The sequence below is a fragment of the Hypomesus nipponensis genome, chromosome 3, assembly GCF_054491055.1.
Source record: "Hypomesus nipponensis isolate SF chromosome 3, ASM5449105v1, whole genome shotgun sequence".
In the NCBI taxonomy this organism is placed as follows: Eukaryota; Metazoa; Chordata; class Actinopteri; order Osmeriformes; family Osmeridae; genus Hypomesus; species Hypomesus nipponensis.
Window position 1 is genome coordinate 4,714,135 of NC_140363.1, and position 25,866 is coordinate 4,740,000.

Genomic DNA, 25,866 nt, shown 5'->3' on the forward strand with positions numbered 1-25,866 from the left:
GATACCTTTACGCTTTCTTAATACGTTTACTTAGATTATTTAAGGCAAATTATTGCCTACTACAGCTGCCTAGTCATAATGGTGGGGACTTTAATAATAAATCTCTAATAATAAAAACGTAATATGGATCACAAGTATGTTTTCCCGTTATATCAGAAAGTAGCCTTATGTTTCAATGTTACATCGATCTAATGGATTAATCAAAGGTTAAGAAGCAAATGCAATGTGTGTACACCATCACCAGAGGGCAGAAACTCGTCGATAAGTAAATTCAAAAGAGTAAATCTTTTGGAGGTGGCAGCAGACAGAAGTCTTGCATGAGTTCACCTTCAGATGAAACTGTTAGCTAGCTGTCCAAATCACAGTTTCTTCTCATTGCCCGGGATCTTGACACCATGAATGGATCAATGTATTCTGCTTCTAAAGTGTTGGATATAAAATTGAAAAGGGGACCAGCTGGTGAGTTTGAAAACCCCACTTTCACTGGTTGTCAAAAATGGTTAGCTAGCCAAGCCAACTAGCTTGCTGGCTTGCCAAGATTACTTGCGTTGCTGGTTTTCTAGCTAATTAGCCAGCTAACTACGTAGCTAGCTGAGAGTATTTAGCTAGCAAGTAACTAGGCTACGTCGTTGACAATTGCAAGCTTGGTGGGTTGATTAAGACATTGGCATATTCTGGGAACTCAATTCTATTGCACTGTATCCTTATAAATGCGACGCAACAAAAGTTGTGCCGGCTATTAGCTCTTACTGTAGCTAGCTAGCTTGCTAACAGGTAGACTCATTCATTAGGCCAACTTGAACTTCTTCCGAGATACACTGACCTTTACAAGTTTCAGCGTGTTACAGTATCTGCTTCTGACTCCTAACTTAAACTGTTATGTCGATGCACGCTGGCTCGCAGACCAAACAGTACTTGGCTCGTGGAGAACAGATATGTTACACATTTCTGGCCATGGGAAAATGTCTCATCCTTCGAACCCTGGAATTGTACGAATAAACTTAAGCATTCGTCCCGTTACGTTTTGCAATATGCTAGCTATATTTGTACATTGACATACAGTCACTCAAGTTCCGTCACAGAAATGGATTGTAATCTTCAAACCTGGTTCATTATGTAATGTTTTATGGGAACTGATGTTGAAACGTTACCAGACAAGAGGTTCACAATCGAATACCTTGTGCTTGAGTGGCCCAATTCTTATTGAACTTTGCCCTCCAGAGCCAAGATAAATGCATTCTAACTAATCAGCCGTTCCTTTGCCCTCCCGTGTGTATGGGTCTCCAATGTGTATTAGATTTTGAAATAAACGTTATTTCTGTTTCTCTTCTTTGTTTCTTGTTTTCCTTTGGTACTCATGAATTATCCTCCATGTTTTTTTTCTTCCTTAAAGGCTGAACTCATTCACAGTCCTTTGCCTCCATTGTATCCCCAGGCCTAGGTTTCAACATAGTTGGTGGTCTGGACCAGCAGTATGTAATGAATGACAGTGGGATATATGTAGCCAAAATAAAAGAGGATGGGGCAGCAGCACTGGACGGAAGACTGCAGGAAGGAGACAAAATCTTGGCGGTAAAGATGGACTTTGTTCAGAGCGAAGGAAGGGGCAGGGTAGAAAAGACTGTTTATCATATCAGATGCTTATCAGTCGTGTCGTTTTCATGTTTTTTGTTTTTGCTAGTTAAATATGACTATATGGCATTAAAACATTTTTGTTTATCTAGATTAATGGACACAAGCTGGAGAATCTGTCCCACAATGCAGCAGTGGAGCTTTTCCGGTCTGCAGGGGAGGATGTTCAGCTTCGTATCCAGCAGAGAGTGAGTCAGACCCCAGGCACCACTGCCTGCTCTGGGACCATTCCAGCCTCCATATCATACTGTGATGAATTAAATTGACTCATATTGGAGTTTTGTATGTAGAAATTAAGATTTAGAACCATAGAGTTTAGGTTAGTCCACAATGGACCATTCAAGAGGAGCAGAACCGAGAGTTCCAATGTAACTGTACTTGTTATAAATAGCAAATAAACTTGAAGTATTATGCCAAGATGCATGCTCTAGTTGGGGGTGAGGTTATATGTTTATTTTTCTCTCTCGGCAGCTGCCCATGCCTATGAATGGTCCCTCCAGCTCCAAGCCGGATGGTGAATCTCCTGTGTCGTCCCTGGGGCTGCTAGTGGCTACCCTGGGGGTAGCCGCCATCTTGGCCGTGCTGTACATGCGTTTCCAGCCCCTGCTTAAAAGACACTAACTAACATTATCTTTCAAAGAGCAATCTCTGGGACATAACATTTTGCTGAAGGCCAAAAAAACCACACAAAAACAAATCGATGTAAACGTCAGCAATGTTTTTGGAGTTACAGATGTTCATATCGCTGATGAGTGTCTTTGTGTTAAAAGTAATTCGAGACGATCGTAGCTGCTTAACCCATATGCAAAATGTTGCTCTTGCCATAGAGATGACCTAAATTGTATGATAACTGACATTGTGTGGAAGAAAAGGAGATGTACATATTACATTCCCCCTGCTGAGATGACCTGAGTGGCTCAGACTGTGCTGGACATACTGAATGCCTGTGCTCCCTCGAAGGCTGATCAGTTCTTCTCTGCAGCAGTACTACGGCCTTAAGCCTGACACACCCACACTTCCTGTGCATGGAAGGTGAAAGGCGTTCTTGTGTGACTCAAAGGAACCTTTATCATCAGGACCCAGATCTGTAAAAACGGGCAACATTTCGAAAAGAAAAAGGGCAACGTCAACATACACTGTATTTTGTTGCTGTGTACAGTTGCATAGTATGTGTTTCTTTTGTGTTTTGTTTTTGTTCCTGTTTGTCACAACAGCCTCTTCATAAGGAAACCAAATAATGCCAGGGTGGCCGATGTGTGAGGTGAGACATAATGTGGTGGTTGGATTATAATGGTGTGAACCAGCCATTTTGACTGTGTGGATGTTGATCTCGTTCAATCAGGGATATTGTGCGATTAAGCCAACCCTTTAAATTGTGGTAATGGAGACAGCTGGGAGACTTGAGACACCACCGTGTCTAGCATTTGCTTCAGATTGTTATTGGTGCAACTGTGCTTGTAGCATGGCAATACCCTGTGTATGTAATGTAAAAAGAAAGGTTCACATAGATGCTGGTGTCATACCTTGATAGAGATACCCAGGGTATTTCTCCCAATCCTGTGCAGTCGATGGCATTATCATGATCATTGTAATAACGAAAGGGAAACCAGCTACTCAGTTTGATAAGGTGAGCAAAATGGTAAGATCTTTTACCAAATGTCAGTGTTTTTTTTTTTTTTTTTGCCATTCAGCTGAGCAATGTTTCTTTGATACAGGCCAGTTCTGCCCACAAATTAATCTGTAGGTTAATTGCCATAAACTAATGGAAAGAGGGCTCACTGGTTTCTTTATAGTCAGTCTTTGGCATCTCTGTCTTTAACTACAACTTTCATTGTATGGAAGGGTGTTTTGTAAATATTGTGTTATTCTGCTGATATGCATGAAGTTAATACTGTAAAGTAATTGCTTGTCCTACTAATGCGAAGATGACAGATCAGAAACACTTAAACATGCCAATTATATTTTAGTTTTGTGTGATAAGTCATACAACTCTAGTATATGCTAAATGTAATTGCTTTAGTATGAATGTTGTGTATAAATAAATGAGAACATGCTATTTGTACACAGATACAGAATATTACCATGTTTGCACTGATAAGCTTGAATGAATTATCTCTCCACCCACCCAATTTCTCTGTCCTAATACAGCATGCGTAACAGTGCCCCTAAATTGGAGTAAATGAATGACCGCTAGTGTGGATATAGCAGTCGCCCACACAAATACAAACTCTGCTGTGATCATGTCCTTGTAGCACTGTGTGCAAACTGGGGCCATAAAAGTAATCAGTTTGAAAGGATATTTGTAAAATATTTATACCAGGTGTTATCCCAGGTTTACTTCATATTCCAAGAATCTTCAAACAACCTCTGATTGAGATGTATATCATTGTTTCATATGTGGGCTGTGATAGCAGCTGTCATTTTTTAAAATTGTTTATTTCTGAAACTTGAAATCTTCACCATACTGACTTGTGATAAGCCAGTGAACACTGAGGATATGGACTATGCACATGTGTTGGACGGTATCAAAGTTATGAGAAACATGGTGACATGGATGAACAAACATGAGTTACTCCCAACAATACGCTTCAATCATTTGTCCCACCTTAAAACACTTCTTATTTGTCTCACAAATAGCCTAGGCTAAAAGCCATTACTGTATTTGGCCATGTTGAATGTCATTGATTGATTGCATACCCTTTGCCATGAAAACAAATTGTATTAAACTTGATTTGAACCAGTTTACATATCATAAAATCAATCAATAAACCACATCTAAGGTTATACTATCTGTATCACTGCTTTTTCTTTCTCAAAATTCTACCAATAATATAAACAACACATTTAGCAGATGCTTTTATACAAAGTAATGTACAAATAAAGAATACTGCAGATAAACAATAACTAAAAGTTTCAACAGTGTTTCATTTGTATGTCTACTTTTACACTGCAACAGCATTATCTCTACTACAGATTTACACAATGATGCTGATAGGACAGTGCAACAATAGTAACACCATAGCTCATATCATTCATAAAATTTAGGATTTATATTGTTCTAAAGGCCTTTATGATTCAAAGTTAAACTTTGCACTTTGAACTGTAGCTTTCCATGTCTTTTAGCTGCATTGGTGGCTGTTTTGAACCCTAAAGGGTCATTTCTGTATTGTACCTTTTCCAGATGATTCTTGGATTTGTACACACACAAACACACATCTGTTATAACTGATTGTAGCTTACTACAGTCAAAGCGTAACATAAGCGTGGAAACACAGATATCCGTTGGTGTTTCATCAACATAATTACACAGAATACGTGGATTATTATGACGGATGATGGACTGTTTACTAACATGCATGCCCCCACCCCCACTCCCCTCATATGTCCATCAATTGGTAGAGGACGCTTGGAAGAAGAAAAGCAGCAATGATGTAATCATACCCTCACTCATTGAGCTCGTGCCCCGTGCGCTGGACTTTCCTCTTGCGATAGGACTCCAAGTGATGTCATCCTCATTCTTATGAGGAGCTATTTTTTCCAACTAAACCAGTATTTGATTGTAGAGAAACTATTGAACGGAATTACAGGCGGAAGGACGCTTTTTCTGATCAGCATAGACACTACAGATTCGATGCTCTTGGTGAGAGCTGCACATCAGCTGATGCTCGCGAACCGGACTGCACCACCGACAACCATGGCACCAGCATCCTCTATACTTGCGTCGCTACTTGAATTTAAATCACATTTGGAATGCCTAAAAGTGAATCTCACATCATTTCTGGAACATAAAGCTTTATCGTGGTCTGCTTAGGATGCTACATGTAACATCGCTAACAGATTCTTCGCCTAATCGTCGTTAGTAGCCGCCCATTAAGTGATTCCGTGGATGATTTTCCGCTGAGGATTCGAACACTTTACAACATCCGTCTAAACGTCTGGCAGAAATGTGCATTTATGAACATGTTGGATAACGTGATAACATGATTTATTTGCATGTTTGTTTTTATGCTTATTTAGTCGCCTATTGAAACTAACAAATAGGTTTTGTCTGGTTTCTTTTCTTGCGCTGGGATGTACAGGGCCGAGTTCAACAGTTCTACCTTTGACTGTTCTTTGCTGCACAACTGGAGCTTGTAGTAGCCTAGGCTATGTGCATGTGTTTTGATGAAGCACCCCAAAAAAGTGAACGGACTTTTGATATCTCACATCCTTCGTATTTGATACCGTTTCTACCTCAATATCCATGCGCTTTTGGATTTCTTATCCAGTCATCCTCCAAAAACCTACTGGATTTATTTCTACTGGGGGTGAATAACACATTGCCTTCCTGCTCTACTTCACCCGCGTGCTCCATCTGAAAACATCCTTGTAAGCCCGTCTTGTGGTCAGTGGTCATTGTGGTGCTGCAATCCATAGAGCAATAAAGTCGAGAGTTGGACGTTGCCTCTCATCTCAGGATTAAACCATGGCCAATGAACCTGTCATCCTTAATGTTTATGATATGGTAAGGAATCATTACTCTGCCAACATCATTATCTACGTGATTAACATTACAAATACTTTGTAGTGGATCTTGCAAATGTTTGTGTTTTAGACTTTGCATGAACTTTACAGCAGACATCAGCTTTCGATTTAGCCCAGCACTATCACTCTTTGCGCACTTCCTCTCTGTTGCCATGACAACGGACACACGATCCAGGTGTGTGAGTTAAGGTAGAGTTGCCAAACCCAAGATTTATGACCCCCCAGGAGAATTGGCAGGGAAGTACAGTCAGTGTTCAGAAAGAGTAGGCCTACACTTGTATTATCATGCTTTACTATGTAAATGTACAAGTTGGCTACTGTACGCCTGTGAGGAGACCGTTGTGTATTATCCATGGTGAGACAGGGGCCTCCCTCTGTGACAAGTGTCACTGTGCCTACAGTGGGCCCCACATGATTCAGACACAAGCAGCACACGACACAAGGGCTCTCTGTTGGTCCACTCCCTGACCATCGAACCCATGGAACAGCAGCACCCAGTCTTCACCCCTCACTGTGAATGTTAACACTATTAATGGCACTGGGGCAACAGCAGAACCAATTATTTTAAATTAAGAGTTTTTATTTGTTTTAGGCTGTTACTGTTTCATTTATCGCAGAGTACTTATATAACCGGACTCAAATACTGTCATGGGTCAGTTCATCATCAACCCAGCTTAGAGAAAAGTAAATAAATACATTGTACAGGTCATTCGTTGTACATTGATAGAACAAGTAAAAATGTCCATGAAACATTTTGGTAAACACCAACAATGGTTAAACAATGACATTGTCACTTCTCTCTTTATTCTCTCCCTCTCACTCACTCTCTTCTCACTCACTCTTTCTTGCACACACACACATTTTAAAGCTAAATCAGCCAGGTGTGTTTGTTTTGGCACCTCTGCTCCCCTGTGATATGCCAAGACCTCCCCTGACACATGAGGACCCAAGTGAAGCCGAATGTGACAGCTGCTGAAACGCATGACTAAATTCCAGTGTGGCTCTGTTGTGGTGGGTCTTAGCAGGTCATGCAAGGGCTGCTGGGTAAGGGTGCGACCCCAGAGGAAATGATCATGGGGACTGGTCTGGAACAGTCTCTTGCTGTAAAAGCTCCTCCATAGAAGACTTACAATGTTGGAAAAGCCCGGAAGTGGTAGAAGGAATCCTAGCCAGTGTTTTAGCTATACGTACAGGGTGTGAAGAAAAATGTTGAGTTGATTCCTGAAAAAATGCCAAGCCTGTAAGATGAGCGTTGAGGTATGCAGTTCTGCTTGGACAGCAGAATATGGTTATGACTGGGGGAGTTGCTGGAGGCGTCACACATCATTACAGCTCTACAGGGAAGACTATATATGACTGAGAGGGGAAGGAAGGGTGGAACGAGTCACATATTTCCTGACATGAGACTGATATTCTCTGTAAAAACGCGTAATTGGACACTAGTGTTTACTCTGATTTCCGTTTGATTATCTAACAGTCGATCTCAGTTACTTCTATCTGTTTTGGCTTCAGTGAAAGATTACGCGTACAGATGCGGGCATCAGCAGTTTCAGCAGACCACACACTAAACATGAACATCCCAGCCTGAAAGGTGAAAGCCCTGGTAGAGAACTTGAATGGCTTTCATGTAGTGTATGTGCATTTGACACAACATATTATCCTACAGACAGGAAGCATTCTCCATTATTAATATGTGTATGTGCACAGAGGTGCAGCTGGCTGGCTTTTAACCCAGTCTCTCCCGGGACTTGTCTGCAAGGATATGGGACCTCTCAGGGGTGGTTGTTTGGGGGTGGGCAGGATAGCACTTGTCTAAATGATTTTTTCTTCTGTTTATTCAGTTGCTTCTAAGAACAGGTCCCTAGTAGTCAAGTAGGCATACCCAGCTACAGAGTAAATGGAGTTGAAATGGAGAGGATAGTGATTGTTCATATGTCATATTTATGAGGTGAGATTTGATACCCTGGTCTGCTCGACCTCTCGCCTGTTTTGTGTCAACCAAATGGGAGTTGGGGTGATTTATATCTGGAGACTTACTATCTCTGTCCTTCGTTACATCAATATCCTGTAATGGAGAGAGCACCTTCCTTTTGTTTGACTGGGAACTGAGAAAGATACATGGTATCCATTACACTGGCCATACATTAGGGAAATCTAATCTTTACCAATTCTGATTTATTGCACTACAACCAATCTTGATGCGCAAATGTGTTAGCGTCATACTTAAAAACTGATGTAAAATGCTTTGTGTTTTCCCTCCCTCTCTTTCCCCACCCCCTCCACTTTTTGTCTCTATCTATATCCAGTACTGGATCAATGAGTACACATCCAATCTGGGTATTGGAGTCTTCCACTCGGGCATAGAGATTTATGGCAGAGGTAAGTTGAAAGGCTTTTCTACATCTGAAACCATAGACAAGAGTTACTCGAAGTGAGTGCCTCACCCACAGTCTAGACTCATGACATTGCTGGACGTCATTCTTTGATTCTTTTGATGGTAAAAAAAAAAAGGATGGTAAAAAAAAAAGGAAAGAAAAAATGAAAGATGGAGGATATTCCGACTTTTCCCCTTCACAATGTCGGCTCTCCCTCCAGGCTGAGTCATCATTGACTCATCATGTGAGGAGAGAGAGCAGTATGGAGGCAGGTTTCTGTCCTACTTTCTGTACACACAAGACATTTGGAATTGCAAGGCTTGTTATAGATAGATAGATGGATGGATAAAAAAGATAGACAGATAGTGTAAGCAGCCTAATGAGAAGTATATATTTAACTATATATATACTAAGGGGTGGTATAATGTGCATGTCCTATTACCTGCATATTTGTTCTGGCTTGTTTTGGTTGCAGAATTTGCATATGGAGGTCATCCATACCCTTTCAGTGGCATCTTTGAAATCAACCCTGGAAACGCCACTGAATTAGGAGAGACCTTCAAATTCAAGTACCTACTCTGTTTTACAGCACACACATAGTTCAGGATGATAGAAGCAAGTACTGTTTTAATCAGAAACCATTGGAATCCTGTGTCTTGTTTTATGTAAATGATGTGTCTTCAATGAATACCAAAATACAAAATCTAGCATCTTATTGTGTTCTGAGAACATTATGGAGCTAGTATTTGATTGGAGTATGTAGTTTAGAGTGACAGAGACTCATCTTGTCCACAGGGAGGCCATTGCTTTGGGCACAACAGACTTTACAGAGGAGGACATAGACAAAATCATGGAGGAACTAGGCAAAGAGTTCAAAGGCAACGCCTACCATCTCATGCACAAGAACTGCAACCACTTTTCCTCCTCACTGTCTGAAGTGAGTATAACAATACTATATTTAGTGTATGTTTGTTTACTCACAAAAACCGTATAGAAGTTAAAAAGTATTTTAAAGTAAAAAACAAACATTTATCAACATTATTTACTCAGTGCCATTATATAATCTCTTCTCTCCATTGCTATTCCTCTGAACCCGTTTTCAGCTGCTGTGTGGGCGGGAGATCCCTCGCTGGGTAAACCGGTTGGCGTACTTCAGCTCCTGCATCCCCTTCCTGCAGACCTGCCTGCCTAAGGAGTGGCTGACCCCTGCCGCTCTGCAGAGCCACATCAGCATGGGGCTCCACAAGGAGGAGCATGCAGAGTCCAGTGACGAGGACCCGCCTTCCGCCGCGGGCGCCACCTCAGGCTCCTCCCACAGCTGTCGCCACACACGGGTGTGAAGGGCCACAAACGCTCCTGACCTCTGGACAACGCCACCTTTACTGGGGCGACTGTGGCCTCAGTAGGTCTGAAGAACCACCTGACCTCAAACGCCCTCAGAGAGAAGAGGTGGTGAGAGAGGAATCCCTCCCCACCCTCTTGTGGAGCTGAGACTTCAAAACCATTGGTCACTTGTTTATATCCCTTGGGAAACAGATTATACAATGGACAAGCTCCGACCAAGTTCGAAATAGAGAAGCATGACTCAGACTGACCACAGCTATGAAGGTCTGAAGTTTATAGCATTTGTCTTTTCCAGAAACATTTATGCCTTCTTCAGCCTTGACCTTTACCCTCCTTCCAGTGCTGCTTCTGTAGAATAGACAGATTAAGAAACAGATCAGCAGAAATTTCTGTTCTGAAAAATGTCATGTGGTAAATAATGTTTTAGAAATGTTCAAATATGATTCTTGGCTGCCATTTGGATATAATGGAGGTTTTAAAAAGGATAAAGTGTACTGTGACTTCAAGGTTTTGGCCATTTGTGCCGCTAGTATTAACAAACACTTACCTATGGAAAAACAACAACGTTATCAGAAATACATGACTGTGTTTGCATTTAGACATAGGGCCTATTAATGAATTTGGAGAACCGTAGAAACTGATAAAAAAAGAGACTGGTAATCCAGATAATGTCTTGAGGGGAAAAAATATTACTTCCATGTCTTTATGTATTCAATTTACCAGTAAGCTCCCTGAAGCAAATACTTTTGTGGGGGAAGGAAGGGGGTTATCATTAACTAGTGTTAGCTCTCAAACATGATTGACTTTTTGGGAGACCATCTTGGTTTACAATCAAACTTGGTTTATGTTTCTTGATATTTTTCAGAACAAAAGACATTATGGTTACATAATGTTACAATACACAATATTTCATTAGCTCTTGTACATTCAGCTTGGATTTGAGCCCTCCGCATTACATGTCTGTCAATGTCCTTCTCATGAGATCTTCCTATTGTTGTCCTCCATTAAGTGCATTTGTCAGGTGGCATACCCATCCCCCTCTCAGGAAAGAAGTCACATGACCTGTGCCTGTTACACAGGTCTCATTAGCATTGATCACCTAGACAGGAAATGGAGGTGGATGAATTTTATTTTATATAATTTGTTATATATTTATATTTTGAAATAATCTTTATTTTTTTATTTGTGCAGCACCTTACAGTTGTAATTTCTTTGGGAGTATTTTGTTTTAGGATTATTTTTGTTTTAGTTTCGAGTTAAGATGGATTGTGTAAGAGATCAGTATTCCACACTCACCATTTTTGGCACTTTCTACGAGAGAAAAAAAGATATGATCATTTTTCTATTTTACTGTCAACTTTAACCTTGATTGATTGTCCTTTTCCTAACTGACAATGACACAATTTTAAGAATGGAAATAGATTAAATAATGACAATATATATTGTCCCTGAGTTTGTGTAAATTGTTTTGCAATTTTGGTCAAACATCCATCCTCCAAAGTAAATTTCTGACCACACACATGGATACAGAGGGATTCTACTGTTTTCTTAAAGAGGCTTTATATTCAGACAGACGACTTACGAATACACATAGTAGGGCTTATATGATGAAAGGTTTAGTTCAAGTTTAGGCTAACTATTCAACCTTGTTAACTTAGTAGAGTAGTGTAGTAAATAAAGTGGGGCAAGTTTTTCAGTTTAAAACCTGTATAGGTTTGATCTATTCTGTTCACCATGAAAAGTTAATAATGTAAATGCATGTGCTAGCTCTTGTAGGTCATGTATTAGATTAGGTAAAACTCTCATCTGGATCTGGCAATTCCCCATTTTCTGTTTCATTTTGTGCATAGTAAACCCCATTGAGTTGAAAAACTTGTTTTTGCTGACGAACATGGCAACCCGGTTTCTTTGGCATAGATTTGCATAGAAGTTACCCCATCCCCCAGTTTCAGCATATCCTGGTGGCTCGAACTTCTCGCCATTTTGACTCACAGAGGAAGGTGACGAACGTCCAAATAGAAGCAAAGAAAACGCCGAAGATAAAGGTGAGCTTTAACGTCACAAATATCTTTATTGACTGTTTCTTGGAAGAAGAAGTTCAATTTATAAAAATATTGCTTAGCTGAGGATATTCCTGTGGCTTAAATCCATTGCTAGCTAGCATAGCTGGTCTGCATGGCGGTAGTACAGTAGCTACTAACGCTAATAGCTAGTGCAAGCTCGTTGCCAAGTTGCCCGTCTAATATCTTGCTGCTTCTTTCGATGTTATGGCAGATTGCAAGCAACTTTTAAGCGGTGCATCGCTTAGTAATATCTTACTAGGTCTGTAATTCATGTTTTTAGTGTAGTTTAGTTGTTCGTTTACTGCGTAACGTCGGACACAATAATGCGTTGCTAACGGCAGCCATCTAGCTATTAGCTATAAATGGCTAGCACCGGAGAGCAATCCAGCATGGCAAAATTGGTGTAGCCTTACCCAAGCTTGCTAGACTAGCTAACTCACTAGCTAGCTTTGTTAGCCAAGCTAACCTTGTAACTCGAGCTAACCGTTAACCCTCTGTTTCAGTTACCATGAGCGGGTGTCGTTTATTCATTGGTCGTTTGAGCCCCCATGCCCGAGAAAGAGACGTAGAGAAGTTTTTCAAAGGATACGGACGGATCCGAGAAATTAATTTGAAAAATGGATTTGGCTTTGTGGTAAGTATCTGTTGTGGGTAGTTAGTTCACACAGGTAAAATGTGCTAACTCCGACTTAGTATAATATTTACAACATGTTTGTATCGTCTCCACCTCATGTTGGCAATCGTTTCTTTAGGAGTTTGATGACCATAGAGATGCAGATGATGCAGTATACGAGTTAAATGGCAAAGAACTCTGTAGTGAAAGGTAAGATTTCATACGTTCTCAAATGCTTTTCCTATGATGAACGAAACCGTTCATTCAACTGACATTGTAGTTCATTAAAATAAAATTACACCAACAAAAGCTATGCAATGCAACATGTGCCAAAAACACATCTTTACTTGTGGTGTGTGCTATACCCCCCCCCCCCCTTCTCAAACCCTGTCTCTAGGGTGACCATTGAGCATGCCCGCTCCAGGAAGGGCAGGGGAGGTGGCGCTGGGATGGGTGGAGGTGGACGAGATGGTGGTGGTGGCGGAGGAGGAGGGGGACGCTTCTCCCCGCGCTTCAGCAACTCTCGCCAGTCTCGCAGCAGTGGCTCCAGGTACTGTACCGAATCGGGTGATGAACTCAACTCTTGGAATGTGATAAACCCACAATCCTTCAACCCTAGTCCTCTGGAGGTTCTGCTTTCCTGTATGTCTTAGATGTGTCCCTGTGCCGTCACACTAGATTCGAATGAATGGGTTGCTATGAATCTCTTATGATATGCTATGACAGTGGACCCTGAGAACCAAGGTTGAAGACCACTGCTTTAATCATTGCCACTGTGTAGACATTTGTCTGAGGGTCTTTGTTCTGGATCCATGTCCAGGTTTCCTGGTTGTGTTAGTTGATGGTTCAAGTTCAATGTGGTTCAAATTCAGGTTTTTTCCAGCTCTGTTTGTTGTATGCCAAAAACATTCTTAATAGAACACGGATCAGGACACGTTTCTAAAGGTGTTAACTGAGGTTGTCGATCTAGTCCTTTCAACATTTATGAAACTCCAGGCTGGTCTTCCCCTGCAGGTATGGCCCCCCTGTGCGGACTGAACACAGACTCATTGTGGAAAATCTGTCTTCCAGAATTAGCTGGCAGGTGAGCAGTTGACCCTTTTCCCTTGTTGTCTTTTTATTCACTTTAATGTATCTTATATTTTCTTTAACTGTTTATGTGAATCACAATTTTATATATATTTTTTCATTATTTTTTTTTTGTATTTTAATGAGGACTTCACAGGTACAACTATCCTCACTAGTGAAATTTTATAGCAAGACCACCGTCTTTTTATAAAGTATACAGAAGTCAACTGTTTTTATATATTTTTTACGACCATTTTGTCTCTTTCAGAACAAGCACAATATAAAAAAAGAGAACTAACTAATCTAACAACACATGTTAAACCTTTTTTTTTTTAACAGCTATTATCTGGTTTCCTTAAGTGGAGTTGCATGCACAGCCTCCCTGGTGGTCTCTGATGTGCATAGCACCCTCTACTGGTTGTATTCTGAATAGTCTCCATTTGGTGCCTCTCCTTACACGCAGTTGCCGCTGGTCTAAATCTTGGCTGGGCCCCGTAGCGGGTGAAAGTGGTCTAGCGCAGGATAGCCTTAGGAGGGTCGTAGCCACAGTCTGGAGGTTCTGTGGTCTGGCATCCCCGACTGCTGTAATCCCCCTCAAAGCCACGTTCCCTACACTCTCCCGTTTGGGTGTTTTTCTGTTGCTGACGGAGCGGGGGGTGTTGAGTTGGGCGCACACACCATCTCCCTCCCCCACTTGGTCTCTGGTGGTCCTTTACTTGTGGAGGCCGGATTCCGAGTCCAGGCTGAGGTCGTTTCTCAAGGGCTTAACACTGCATTGGTTCCGATTTGCTATTTGGACAAGTGGCTCTTTGCTAATATCTTCCTGGGTATGGAATGGTAAGTAGCATACAACTCCTGTGATTGGGTTTGTTAAGGGTTGGGAGGAAGGGAGTTGACACACTTACGGTTCTGACGGGGGGAATAATAAGTGTTACTGGTTCTTGTAGCCCTCTTAAGCCCTTACCCAGTACTAGATTGGTTTCTGTAGAGTCCAGGGCAAATAAAACAAAACTGCATAGATTCATAGTCACTTATTCACATTATTTATATATAACTCCACCTACAACCGCTACATCGAACATCAGTACTAGCTTTAGACTAGTAAAAGCCACCACACTCATAAGGATTGACTACTGTGTCTCATAAGTGTTAAGTCAAAGAAGTTGCCCCATAAATCACCCCCAAAATTCTAAATATAATGGAACTAGTTAATGGCATTTCTCTAGGTTTTCTTCTTCTGGGTAAGGTGACTCTTATCTACCTCCCTGAATCAGTCAGATCAGCGTGTTAGTTTACACGCTGTACTGAAGTGAGGCAATACCACACCACTGCTATCCTTACTGTGTGAAAGATGTGTATAGATACACACCACAGGGGTCAATGTTGCCTTCAGTGCTTCCTCCCTTAACTCCCAGGTTTCAAGAATACTCTAAAGCATATGCCCTTTTTACGAACGTCTTATTCCGTGTCCGTTCTGTGAACAGGACCTGAAAGACCTGATGAGGAAAGTCGGAGAGGTCACCTTTGTGGACGCCCACAGAACAAACAAGAACGAAGGGTTCGTCCCGCAAGTCTTTTAATCTGCATTCAAAAAGCAACACGTAATCCTGAAAGCAAACTCCAAACTAACTTTCTTTTTATCCTTAGAGTGGTCGAGTTCGCCTCCCACAGTGATATGAAGAACGCCATTTCCAAGCTGGATGGGACAGACCTGAATGGACGCAAGCTGAAGCTGTTTGAGGATCGCAGGAGGAGGTATGTTCAATGACCTTTACCGTGCTAACCTTACTTATTTTGTTTCAACATCGGTTGGTGGTGTTGTAAATGAGTAACCCACCCTCTGTTCTTTAACCCCAGCCGCAGCAGGAGCCGTTCCCGGTCCCGCAGCTACTCCCGTTCTCGCTCCCGCTCCCGCTCCAAGTCCCGCTCCAGGAGCCGCTCGCGCTCGGCCAGCCGCACCCCGGAGAAGAAGCCCTCAGGGGGCAAGGCCGCCCCTCGCTCCCCCTCCCGCTCCCTGTCCCGCTCCCCCGCCCGCCCCAGGTCCAGGACCCCGGTCCGGGCCCGCTCCCCTGCCCGCTCCAGGTCCCCCGCCCGGCCCAAGTCACACTCTCCTGCCAGGTCCAGGTCCCCCGCCAGGTCCCCTGCCCAGGCCAGGTCCAGGTCCCCTGCCCAGGCCAGGTCCAGGTCCCCCGCTCGGTCCAGGTCCCCCGCCCGGCCCAGGTCCAGGTCCCCCGCCCGGCCCAGGTCCAACTCCAGGTCCCACTCCAGGTCCCCGGCCCCGAGGAAACAGTCCCGCTCCCCCTCAGCTGAGAGCCAGCACTGAGAAGGCCCTCCACGGCTATGTGGTCTGGACTGAAGCGTTGTTAGAGCATTGTGGCAGGCCTGTCTGAGGGCTGGGTCACAGGGAACCAAGGGGGAGAGAGAGGGTTACCCATGTGACAGGAAGTCCTTTATTTTAGAATAATTGATTGCGCCCGCGTTTAGTTTTATGCCTAAATTGGAATGTTTTTGATTTTGTTTTTTTTTGTACTTTTCTGGCTATGTAATTGATATACCTTCTTTTGGAAACCCCTCAACCTTTTTAATGCAATGTACTGTGGGACAATGAGACTTGTGTTCTGGATCCTCTTGCGTATGTACTTACTCCCCTGCCGCTTGTGTTGTCAAATGTTATTAAAGTTCAAGAACAGCCCAAGCACTCTGCATTGTCATCAGATCAGCGTTAGGTCCACCCTCACTGCCCAGATTATCATCACTCTGCAAATGCAGATGACTGAGTTTACCAACAAGGTAAATTGAGCTGATTTTTTTGGTTCCCTCTGAAGCTTTAGGTTTTGGGGGGGCAATTATGCTGTGAGTATTCACTCATAAATGATCTTAATGGGTGCTTCTACTGTAATCTTTCCCATATTGCAAATCACCTGTCAAGGAGGAATAATCTTAAATGTCAATTTGCGGATAGTCAGTAAGTCTGCCTGAACTGCCATTAAGTGTGGGAGTCGTTTTTTTGTGTGTAAACAGCTGTGAGTTTAACATCAGTTATTTACCTATGGCTCAGGATATTTGACTTCACTTTTGTGAGGCTTTATGTAAATCCTGCCCTGTGTTCTGTTCTGATAGTAAACCGGGTTGATGACTGCTATGTGTTTATTGTGGCAGGAAGATGCAATGTCTGTTAAATTTAACTGAATTGATTTGCTACAAATAAAGTCGGTCCTTGCAAACATGTCTCACGTGTGCTAGTGATTAAACGCTACATGGTCTTTGTTATATAACAGGTGTTATAACCTTCATGCTCTTGATCTTTTACTAAATCAAGTCGGGGGTCTGGTCGTGTTTTTCTTTTACACCACGCGATGGCATACTTGACCAGGTAGCATTGCTAGAGATAACTTGACGTTATTTTTGGTCCGAATATGTATATTGGTTGTACCTGTTTTGACCAAAGTAATTTGATTAACTACTTACTCATCTTGACTTCAGCCATTTTTTGTTAATTCACGAACTAACGCAGAAACTAAATATTTAACATAGAATTGCCAATCACTAGGCGATTGTCATTCTATAAGAAATTGAAGACCTGCTGACAGGTAGAGATTTAAAGGTGTTGGGGTAGAGTCAAAACTTGCAGGTAGGCTCCGTCCCAGCTGAAGTAGCAAAAGAGTGTTGGATGAAACGCCGCGGCCAACAATGACGTCGCTATTTCCTGTGATAGTGAGAGTGGGTCTACCGCAGTTCTACCCAGGAGAGGGAGGAGGAGAGTGAGCCGCTGGATCCCGAACTGAAAACAAGCGCGGAGAAATGTGCACGTCGTTTAGACCCGATCGCTGCCCTCCACATTTCACTTACGTAAACATTATCGTCTGAAGAACCACGGTTTCGACTTAGGAGTTTAAACACTGTTTTTAGTTACTCCTAAAACCCTCGTGCCAGTCTCATTCCCACCGTGAACCATGGCGGAGAGAAGTGGCCGGCTGAGTTTCCCCGGGAGTGGGGCTCTCAATAGACCCGTGCCCATGAACCTGTTCGCTACCTGGGAAATAGATGGATCTTCTCCGAGCTGCATCCCAAGGTAAGACCTTAAAGTTGAACCATGGATCTAGAAGCTACATCACAGACATGTCATGCAGAACTGCAGCTGAGTCGGAACAAGACCCCCCCACCACCACATCACCACCACACACACACACACACCTTCCCTTTAAATATAGGTATTTGCTGTGTCATTCAAGTGGGATACACTTTGCATCTTTTGAAATTATAGCAGCTATCGCTGACGAAGACAAACCATTTAACAAAAACTATTCTGGAGACTAGCTAGCTAAAATGTAGCCTACTAAGTGAATGGCGAGGGGTAACAGAGGAATGCCCCAATCTCCTGACAGGCACGTCACCCGCAGAGCCAGCTGAGGCTACATGTTTGCCAGCTCGTTTCAGTTGGGCGCTTCCATCTGCGATCATAAATGGCCTGTCATATGGACTTCTTTTTCATTGAATTCGCCAACCGTAATTCGCGGCAATGGTTAGATCGATGTTAATTTGATCTCGAAGGATGGAAAATGTCCTCCCCTTACCAGCCGTACAATGTGAGGAAAGAAATGTTGCCTATTCGTTAACGCTCAAAATATGCGTTAAGTTGCGGCTTGATCCAAGCCTGCAGCAGAAGTAGGTCAATTCTGTCTTGTGAATACAGGACCAAGGCCATGGGATAGGTCCATGCTCCAGACTGATAAACGACATTTCTGTTCATCTCACTTTAACCGCAAGTCGTGTCATACACTGATTAGGGGCGGCAACATCATGAGAAACTATTGTACCAGTAGCCATATAAATACTCTAATATGATCAAATGACTGAAGGTTATGTAAAGCTTAGAAACATACTTTGTTGCTCCAGGCTTTTAACTCAACTATTTAATAATCAGCTAAAAGACGACTCGAGTGTAGCCTTGATGTTTGTTTTTGAAGGTCGGCTATATTTGAGAGTCGTTAGGAACTGAACTGTCACTCACGCTCAGTCATCTTGACGATCGGTGTAGATCTTTATTGATCTACGTCACTTATAAATGCTTACTACTCCTCAGTGAAAGGTAGCCTCAAGATAAGGCCATGTTGTGGAGTGCTTGCACAATCCTGGTCACCGCAGCGTGGCTGGTGCTGTTTCAGAACGGGAGCTTCCTGAACTTGTCAACAGAAATCAGACGTTGTTTGTTATTTGTTGACCAAGCTTGGCTAGGAACTTCTGAGTAGGGTATAACCACAGCCAGGATTGTTCATCTCTCTCGGGATTAACCGGTTTTGGATTAGGCCAGTATGTAGTGTATTCATTGGGGGGCATTTAGAGCACTAAGAGGCCTTTGTTAGTTATTACTTTGTTTACTTGCTTTTGACTATTCTTTTTTGTTACCTACTTTGTTTTCTCAATGTAAACTCAGATTGCTTTGGGATTTAGTGGTTGTGATGAGTGATCCTTAAATAAATCATGTTTCCATTTTGTAGCACAAAAGTCATTTCCACTTCAGCTCTACTGTGTTTGCCTGTCTTCTCCCTCGACCCTTCACACCTTCATCGCCTCATTTTCCTATTCACATCTCTCTCTTTTCTCTCTCCCCTATCTCTGTCCCTCTGCCCCTTGCTTGCTGTCACTCTTTCTCACACTTCCATTCTAACCCTTGGTCTCTCTCTCTCTCTCTCTCTCTCTCTCTCTCTCTCTCTCTCTCTCTCTCTTTCTCTTTCTCTTTCTTTCTGTCTCTCTCTCTGTCTTTCTCTGTCTTTCTCTGTCTTTCTCTGTCTTTCTCTGTCTTTCTCTCTCTCTCTCTCTCTCTCTCTCTCTTCTATTTCTTTCTCTCTCTCTCTCTCTCTCTCTCTCTTTCTATTTCTTTCTGTCTCTCTCTCTGTCTTTCTCTCTCTTTCTCTCTCTCCCTCCCTCTGACATCTCTGAACCCCCAAGGTATTATTATTTCTGCATGCCACTCAGGTGTCCTGGAGTCACCTCAGGACAGGCACTTCCCCTCAGGGCTCCTCCATAATCACCTGCACAGGTGAGCCGCAAGGGGAAGGTGCCTGCCAGCGATGCAGGGAAGACAATTAGCAGCCGCAGCCCTTAAACGCCAGATAGAGATTTTTCACTGAGAAGGGTGCAAAACCCCTGTGACTGTGGGCGGGTGTTTATGATTAGTTTACTGGAGTGTAGCCTTCTTCTAGACAAGCCAGCAACCCTTCTGGAAGAGAAACAAGTGATTTTGCTGCCCGCCAGCTTTGAAGACCAGATGCCATTATGAAAAGTGATTGATGTCTGTGTGGCTGTAGTAAAGCGCCCTGCATGCTTGGTTTGCCTCTTTCTCTCTCTCTCTGCCTCTCTCTCTCTGCTTCTCTGCCTCTCTCTCGCTGCCTCTCTGCCTCTCTGCCTCTTTTTCTGCCTCTTTCTCTGCCTCTCTCTCTCTGCTTCTCTCTCTTTCACTGCCTCTTTCTCTGCCTCTTTCTCTGCTTCTCTCTCTCTCTGCCTCTCTCTCTCTCTCTCTCTCTCTCTCTCTCTCTCTCTCTCTCTCTCTCTCTCTCTCTCTCTCTCTCTGCCTCTCTCTCTCTCTCTCTCTCTCTCTCTCTCTCTCTCTCTCTCTGCCTCTCTCTCTCTCTCTCTCTCTCTGCCTCTCTCTCCTTGGTATTTGTGAAGTGGGCATCTGCTGGGTGTCTGTGGGCCAGTGTCAGGACACACAGGCATGAGGGCTGTCAGAGACGTGCCGGCCCTGGGGACAGAGCAGGGCTCGGCTCGGCGCTGCGGAGGCAGCCGGGCCCAGCAGGCCGTCATATTGGGGCGCTCTGCAGGCCGGGCCGCTGAGACGTCTCTCCGAGACTCGGAGGAACAGCCAGGGCTTTGTCCCTGTCTGCCTGGGAGGCTGGCACTGCTGGAATGCAGAGTAGGCCCAACGAGGTGGCAGAGAACGACTCGCATTGTTCCAGGGGTTCTTTGGTGTGGTTGGCCGTCCCTGCTGGAGGCCCCGTGGCCCTGCTCGGGCTCTGAAGACGTGTTCCATCAGGGAACCTTGTCATTGCGTTAAGTAAACTGGCACCTTTTTTTTCAGCACTGCTGTGGTGCTATTGTCTGTGAATTACGAGTGTGCCTTTACTGGAGATAAGCTTTCCAGCACCGTCCCCACTCCCCCCCCCCCCCCCCCCCCAGCTGAGACAGCGTTTCCAGGAGGACAGGCAGGGCAGGGTGGGCTAAGGGCAGCAGCCTGCCAGACACCTCTCTCTCTCTCTCTCTCTCTCTCTCTCTCTCTCTCTCTCTCTCTCTCTCTCTCTCTCTCTCTCTCTCTCTCTCTCTCTCTCTCTCTCTCTCTCTCTCTCTCTCTCTCTCTCTCTCTCTCTCTCTTGGAGGGCTTTGTGACACTGCAGGCAGATCAATTGTGCCGTCGGTTGACTTTCCCATGCACAACCACCCCCCCCCCACACACACACACACCTGGTTCTTCACGTTTATCACCACTCCTATCGTTCTAATTACCCCCTGCTGGACTTGTTGGTTCCACAGTATAGCCTTATACTCCTCATGGCTTCTGAGAGAAGATACCCCCTCCCTTTTGTGAGTAAACTCTATTCTCAGTAATAGATTACAAGTTGTGTTTGTCTTCTGGCATGGGCCCAGCTAGACCCATACAAGGCCTGTCAAAAGTCACGGCCGTAAAGCAAACAGTGGATGCAGTACTCAACGCTGCACTGCTGAAACACGAGTCTGGACAGCAACAGCAGGCTAGGCTCAGCAGGGCTGGGCCCGGCGTCTCCTGCTGGGTGACATGGAGGGGAGAACCCAGGCGAAGACACTCTGCCAGCCTTTCTTCCGCAGTTTACTGCCTTCCAGGTTCCATGTAGCCCTTTGAACCCACTGTACTTACAGTCATTTCAACTAATGGCATCATGTGGCGAGGGGTGCTTGTTCAACCTGAAGCAATTATGGAACTTCATCAGGTCAACACTGAAGGATTAGTCCTGCCAGGGCCACAAGCAATTCAAGATAAAATGAAGTCAAGAGAAAGAGGAAGCTGTTATTTTCTGTGCCTAATCATCAACAGTTGTGTGACTAACAGGGTTTCAAAGATTAGATTGGACAGGTTTGACTGGCTGCCATGCAGTTGAAAACACAACGCCAGTGTATTTGTAACAGCCACATGCTGAATGTGTCTGTGAGTTATCACTAACTGGGGGGGTTGGACAACATCTTTTCTACATTTCGATCGCAAAATGCAGACATTTTCTTCCCTGAACAAATTCTATATTATCACAAAACCTCAAAATCGCAAAAAAGGCTACTGTAAATGTGTTCTGTATGATTGCAGTGCAGGGGGGTGACCATGTTCCCAAATGTGGTTGAAATGAATGAAAGAGCTGTGTGATTAAGCACATTGGGAAGCAAGCCTGTTTCTACTTTATAAAAGCCTCCAGGACTTTTTGGGTAATGCTGGAAATTAGGTTAACGGCCGGAAACAGTAGAATGAGGTGAGATTAGTTTTTGAGAGGTGTACCCTTCGTGTGTGGAGTGGAAATCCAAGCAAACAGATGTTCGGTCCCCATTCTTTGTTTGGACGCTATCTACATCTTCCACTCTGTCATTTTCCTCTCTGTGTTTTTGCGCTGTTTCCTAATGCAGTCTTGTCGTCCAGTGAAAACATCCAGCTCTGTGATGGTTTCTTTCTGTGTCTAAACATTAACATGTGTGGAAATGTTAGTGAGACATAAACTATCTTAGTTCCCCTCCATAACAGTATCGCTGGGAGGCTGAACTCTGCGCACCCCTGGCCAGGCGTGGGCAGACTGGGCCAGGCTGGTCCTGCAGACCAGTCCGTCAGTAGGAGGTCATTCCTGGCTGTGTAGGGGTTGTGATAAGGCTGAGTGGAGGTCTCTGACACACATTTGAGTATTTCAGAGATGACTGGAATGTTTTTTGTTAGTCTCAGACCATTTAACAAGTCATGATAACTTTCTGGTCCATGGTTTGGTTCTAGACCTGCACCTAGATAATCCTAAACCTAGACTGAAGTTATTCTCACTATTGTAAAATAAAGACCAGTCTTACAGAAATCATATAAATTGTCTGGATCCCCCTTTGTTCAGGCCATGTTATGTCTTATGACGGAAAGGGTACATTTGTGTTTTGAGAGGTGAATGGATACGATAGTCCAGTCTCAGACTGTCTGCACCAACCCTTTATGAGAGAGGAAAAAATGTAGGTCAGTCAAGAAAACGTCTGGTAGGAGAAAAAACGCAATGGGTTTAACAGTAACATATTGTATTAATTAGCAAAGCTGCACAGCGCGATGCTTGGACTCTTGTCCTGAGCCATGTTATGACTCAGGCTGTTTCCATACCAACCCTCCCAGAAGGGTCACCTGGACAGATGGATGGATAAACACTGATTACAAACACACACACACACACACACACATACTATACTTTATAACCGATGATTCAGCAGACAGAAACCCACCCCATGCACACACACACCCTGCAGTCTGATAAACATCGATTCAACACACACCCTGCCATTTCTTAAACACTGATTCCACAAAGTCTCCTACACCATTCCATCTCTGGAACAAAGACTCCGCTTAAACACACATACACATTTGCCATCTCAAGTTACTGGCGACTGATGTGTGCAGTGGGAGATAAACCTTGGCTGTAAGCAGATCCTGATTGGTCAGCCAGAGATCACAGACCTGGCCAACAGTCACATCCTATCTTATCTACCTGGATACCAACACCAGCGGTAGTTGTTTATAAACTGAAACAGTTGAGGAGACACAAAGAATTTGTCTTGAATAGGATGTGAAAGAGATCTTAGAGGTTAGGTTTCAACAATGTCTTCAGTTCATTTTGTATGATGCCTGGATCGCTCGGTTTATGTAATCAAATCATTCTGTGGCAGGCAGAGATTGTCCGTAGGGCTTCCATACTGGAGTTTGAATTTAATCCATATCTGTTTTAGCTGACTGGGCGTATTAAAAGATTTAGGTACTGCTGAGAGGCAATCCAGGCCCACTATTTACCCATGAACGAGTCATTTAGGAAGATTTTAGGATGTGCCTTTTTTTTTACGTGCTAAAATGGTTGTCCTCTGGAGTTCCTACTTATGTTAAGGGTGTGACAACGCATCCATTATAATGGCTTCACAAGCAAGTAAGTATTTAGAATCTGAGATTTGTGAGAAATTATATTGTCCAAAAAGGAGTCTGATGGATGTATTGTATTGGATGGCGTTGTAACGAGGGAAAAGACGATCAAATGTATTGATACAGTGTAACTGTCCGCTCTGAGGCCAGTTTTACTTAAAACTCACTCTGTCCAGCTTCCAGGAGACTGTCCAGAGCGTAGACAATAGCTAGATCAAGTGCACCATGCTTGGTGTGTCTTCTTAGCCCCGCCCATCCACCCAGCGCTCTGTCTAAGTTGTACAGTTGGTGACCGAGTGCTTCTCACCCTACATGCTCAGTCTAGACTGCCAGAACACCAGCTCACTCACCCGTATTGACAGAAAGATACAGTTCAGTTGAAGGATATCTCTCTGCTTATTTTACTTGTTTGTTTTCCAAAAGGCCCGTGACGTCTCCGTCTTGCCTCCATCATCAGAAGGATATGCAAATGACTTCCCTTGTAAATGGTAAATGGACTGCCTTTATATAGCGCGTTGTCCACCTTAGCGGCCTTCGAAGTGCTTCACAAGTTGCCTCTCATTCACCCATTCATACTCACACTCGCACATACCGACGGCGGCGGAGCTGCCGTGCCAGGGGCCGCTCTGCCCATCGGGAGCAACCTGGGGTTCAGAGTCTTGCTCAAGGATACTTCGGCACATGGCCTGGGAGTCGGGGATCGAACCGCCAACCTTGCGATGAACAGACGACCCTCTCTAACCCCTGAGCCACAGCCAGACCATGTCACTACTGTTATAATGCCATGCCATACGTTTTGGTAGAGCACAATAGAGCGGCATGGCGTGTGCGGCAGAGTTCTGCATCAAGTTCTCTCTCTGTCTCTCGCTTTGTCTTTCGCTCTGTCTCTCTTTCTGTCTCTCTCTCTGTCTCTCTCTCTATCTCTTTCTGTCTCTCGCTCTGTCTCTCTCTCTGTCTCTCTCTCTGTCTCTCTCTCTCTCTATCTCTTTCTGTCTCTCGCTCTTTCTCTCTCTCTGTCTCTCTCTCTGTCTCTCTCTCTGTCTCTCTCTCTGTCTCTCTCTCTGTCTCTCTCTCTGTCTCTTGCTCTTTTTCTCTCTCTCTCTGTCTCTCTCTCTGTCTCTTGTTTCTGCTGTGACCCCCAGGGTTTAAATTCCCTCACTTCTTCCAGGCTGAAGGATGGCTGGAAGTGTGCTCTCCTCATCTCACAGAACCCTGTCACTGCTCTGCCTACTGCACGTTCAAATGGGGATGGAACTCCCTACATGTGAATAACACCCCCTCCATCCCTCTCCACCTTCACTCAATACTCCCCATCCTTCTCCTCCCTCACTCACTCTCTCTCTCTCTCACACACACGCACACACGCTCACACACACTCTCACTCTTCCATCCCTGAGGAAGAAATCCCAGCGATCACAGACGCTTTCATTATTTCTAGGTCACTGTTACCCGGAGCACACAGAACCTTCAGCCTTGCATTTTTAATAGACCGTAATTATTAGGGATTCAAAGAGATGGTATTTGAGGCTAGGAGGAGCATGTTCCCCCTTCCCTCCACTCTGCTGTTTCACCCTCCAGCCCTGCCCTTCCCTGTCCGGCCATCCGCGGGGGCCCCACCTGCCCCGTGGAGAGGTGGTAAAAGAGTCCTCGCCTGCTGCGCTCTCGGATGCTGTTTTTCCAGAAGCTTGTCGTGTGTGTGTGCCCAAGAGAGCGTGTCCGGCCAGGAGAGAACGCCCGGCTGAGTGTTGACAGAGGGGCTACAGTAGGAGAGCTCATCCATCTGTGAAACGGAGGACTCATCCGTGTGCGAAACGGAGGACTTTGATCAGGACATAGGCTGTTCCTCCGACAGATGGACAGAGTCCCATTCCAGGCAGTGTCTGTAGAGTCCGAGAGAGGCTGCTGTAGCTTGAGTTTGTCTGTCTCTCCTCTCTAGAGAGAGGCTGTTGTAGCTGTAGTCTCTTTATCTCTCCCCTCTCTAGAGAGAGGCTGTTGTAGCTGTAGTCTCTTTATCTCTCCCCTCTCTAGAGAGAGGCTGTTGTAGCGGTAGTCTCTCTATCTCTCCCCTCCCTAGAGAGGCTGTTG

At 44.2% G+C, this 25,866-nt stretch overlaps 4 protein-coding genes across 10 annotated transcripts in view; all 4 read left to right on the top strand.

Moving 5' to 3' along the window:
* The first annotated feature begins 82 nt into the window (after positions 1 to 82).
* Positions 83 to 3,694, top strand: synj2bp (synaptojanin 2 binding protein). The gene is made up of 4 exons (XM_084684635.1): positions 83 to 459; positions 1,436 to 1,572; positions 1,725 to 1,820; positions 2,104 to 3,694. The coding sequence occupies exons 1-4, from the start codon at positions 396 to 398 to the stop codon at positions 2,251 to 2,253; spliced, it is 447 nt and encodes a 148-aa protein (XP_084540761.1). The 5' UTR covers positions 83 to 395; the 3' UTR covers positions 2,254 to 3,694.
* Positions 3,695 to 5,086: 1,392 nt separating this feature from the next.
* On the top strand, positions 5,087 to 11,310 carry LOC146299451 (deubiquitinase DESI2). Its single transcript, XM_084683202.1, has 5 exons — positions 5,087 to 6,136; positions 8,463 to 8,535; positions 9,007 to 9,100; positions 9,327 to 9,468; positions 9,635 to 11,310. Exons 1-5 carry the CDS (start codon positions 6,098 to 6,100, stop codon positions 9,869 to 9,871), a joined length of 585 nt encoding a protein of 194 aa, XP_084539328.1. The 5' UTR covers positions 5,087 to 6,097; the 3' UTR covers positions 9,872 to 11,310.
* Positions 11,311 to 11,772: 462 nt separating this feature from the next.
* Positions 11,773 to 16,843, top strand: srsf5a (serine and arginine rich splicing factor 5a). Its single transcript, XM_084684643.1, has 8 exons — positions 11,773 to 11,920; positions 12,442 to 12,572; positions 12,691 to 12,761; positions 12,949 to 13,101; positions 13,566 to 13,635; positions 15,104 to 15,177; positions 15,267 to 15,374; positions 15,477 to 16,843. The coding sequence occupies exons 2-8, from the start codon at positions 12,447 to 12,449 to the stop codon at positions 15,940 to 15,942; spliced, it is 1,068 nt and encodes a 355-aa protein (XP_084540769.1). The 5' UTR covers positions 11,773 to 11,920; positions 12,442 to 12,446; the 3' UTR covers positions 15,943 to 16,843.
* A 499-nt stretch (positions 16,844 to 17,342) lies between these two features.
* The window catches only part of pacs2 (phosphofurin acidic cluster sorting protein 2), a 37,947-nt gene continuing 29,423 nt past the window's right edge, over positions 17,343 to 25,866 (top strand). For 6 of the 7 annotated variants that reach the window (XM_084684636.1, XM_084684639.1, XM_084684638.1 and 3 more), the window contains exon 1: positions 17,345 to 17,691. In XM_084684636.1, coding sequence (XP_084540762.1) covers positions 17,573 to 17,691 — 119 coding nt within the window. In that variant the 5' untranslated portion in view covers positions 17,345 to 17,572. Of the gene's footprint in view, positions 17,692 to 25,866 lie in introns of all 7 variants that reach the window. The other variant, XR_014735310.1, reaches the window with a different exon arrangement.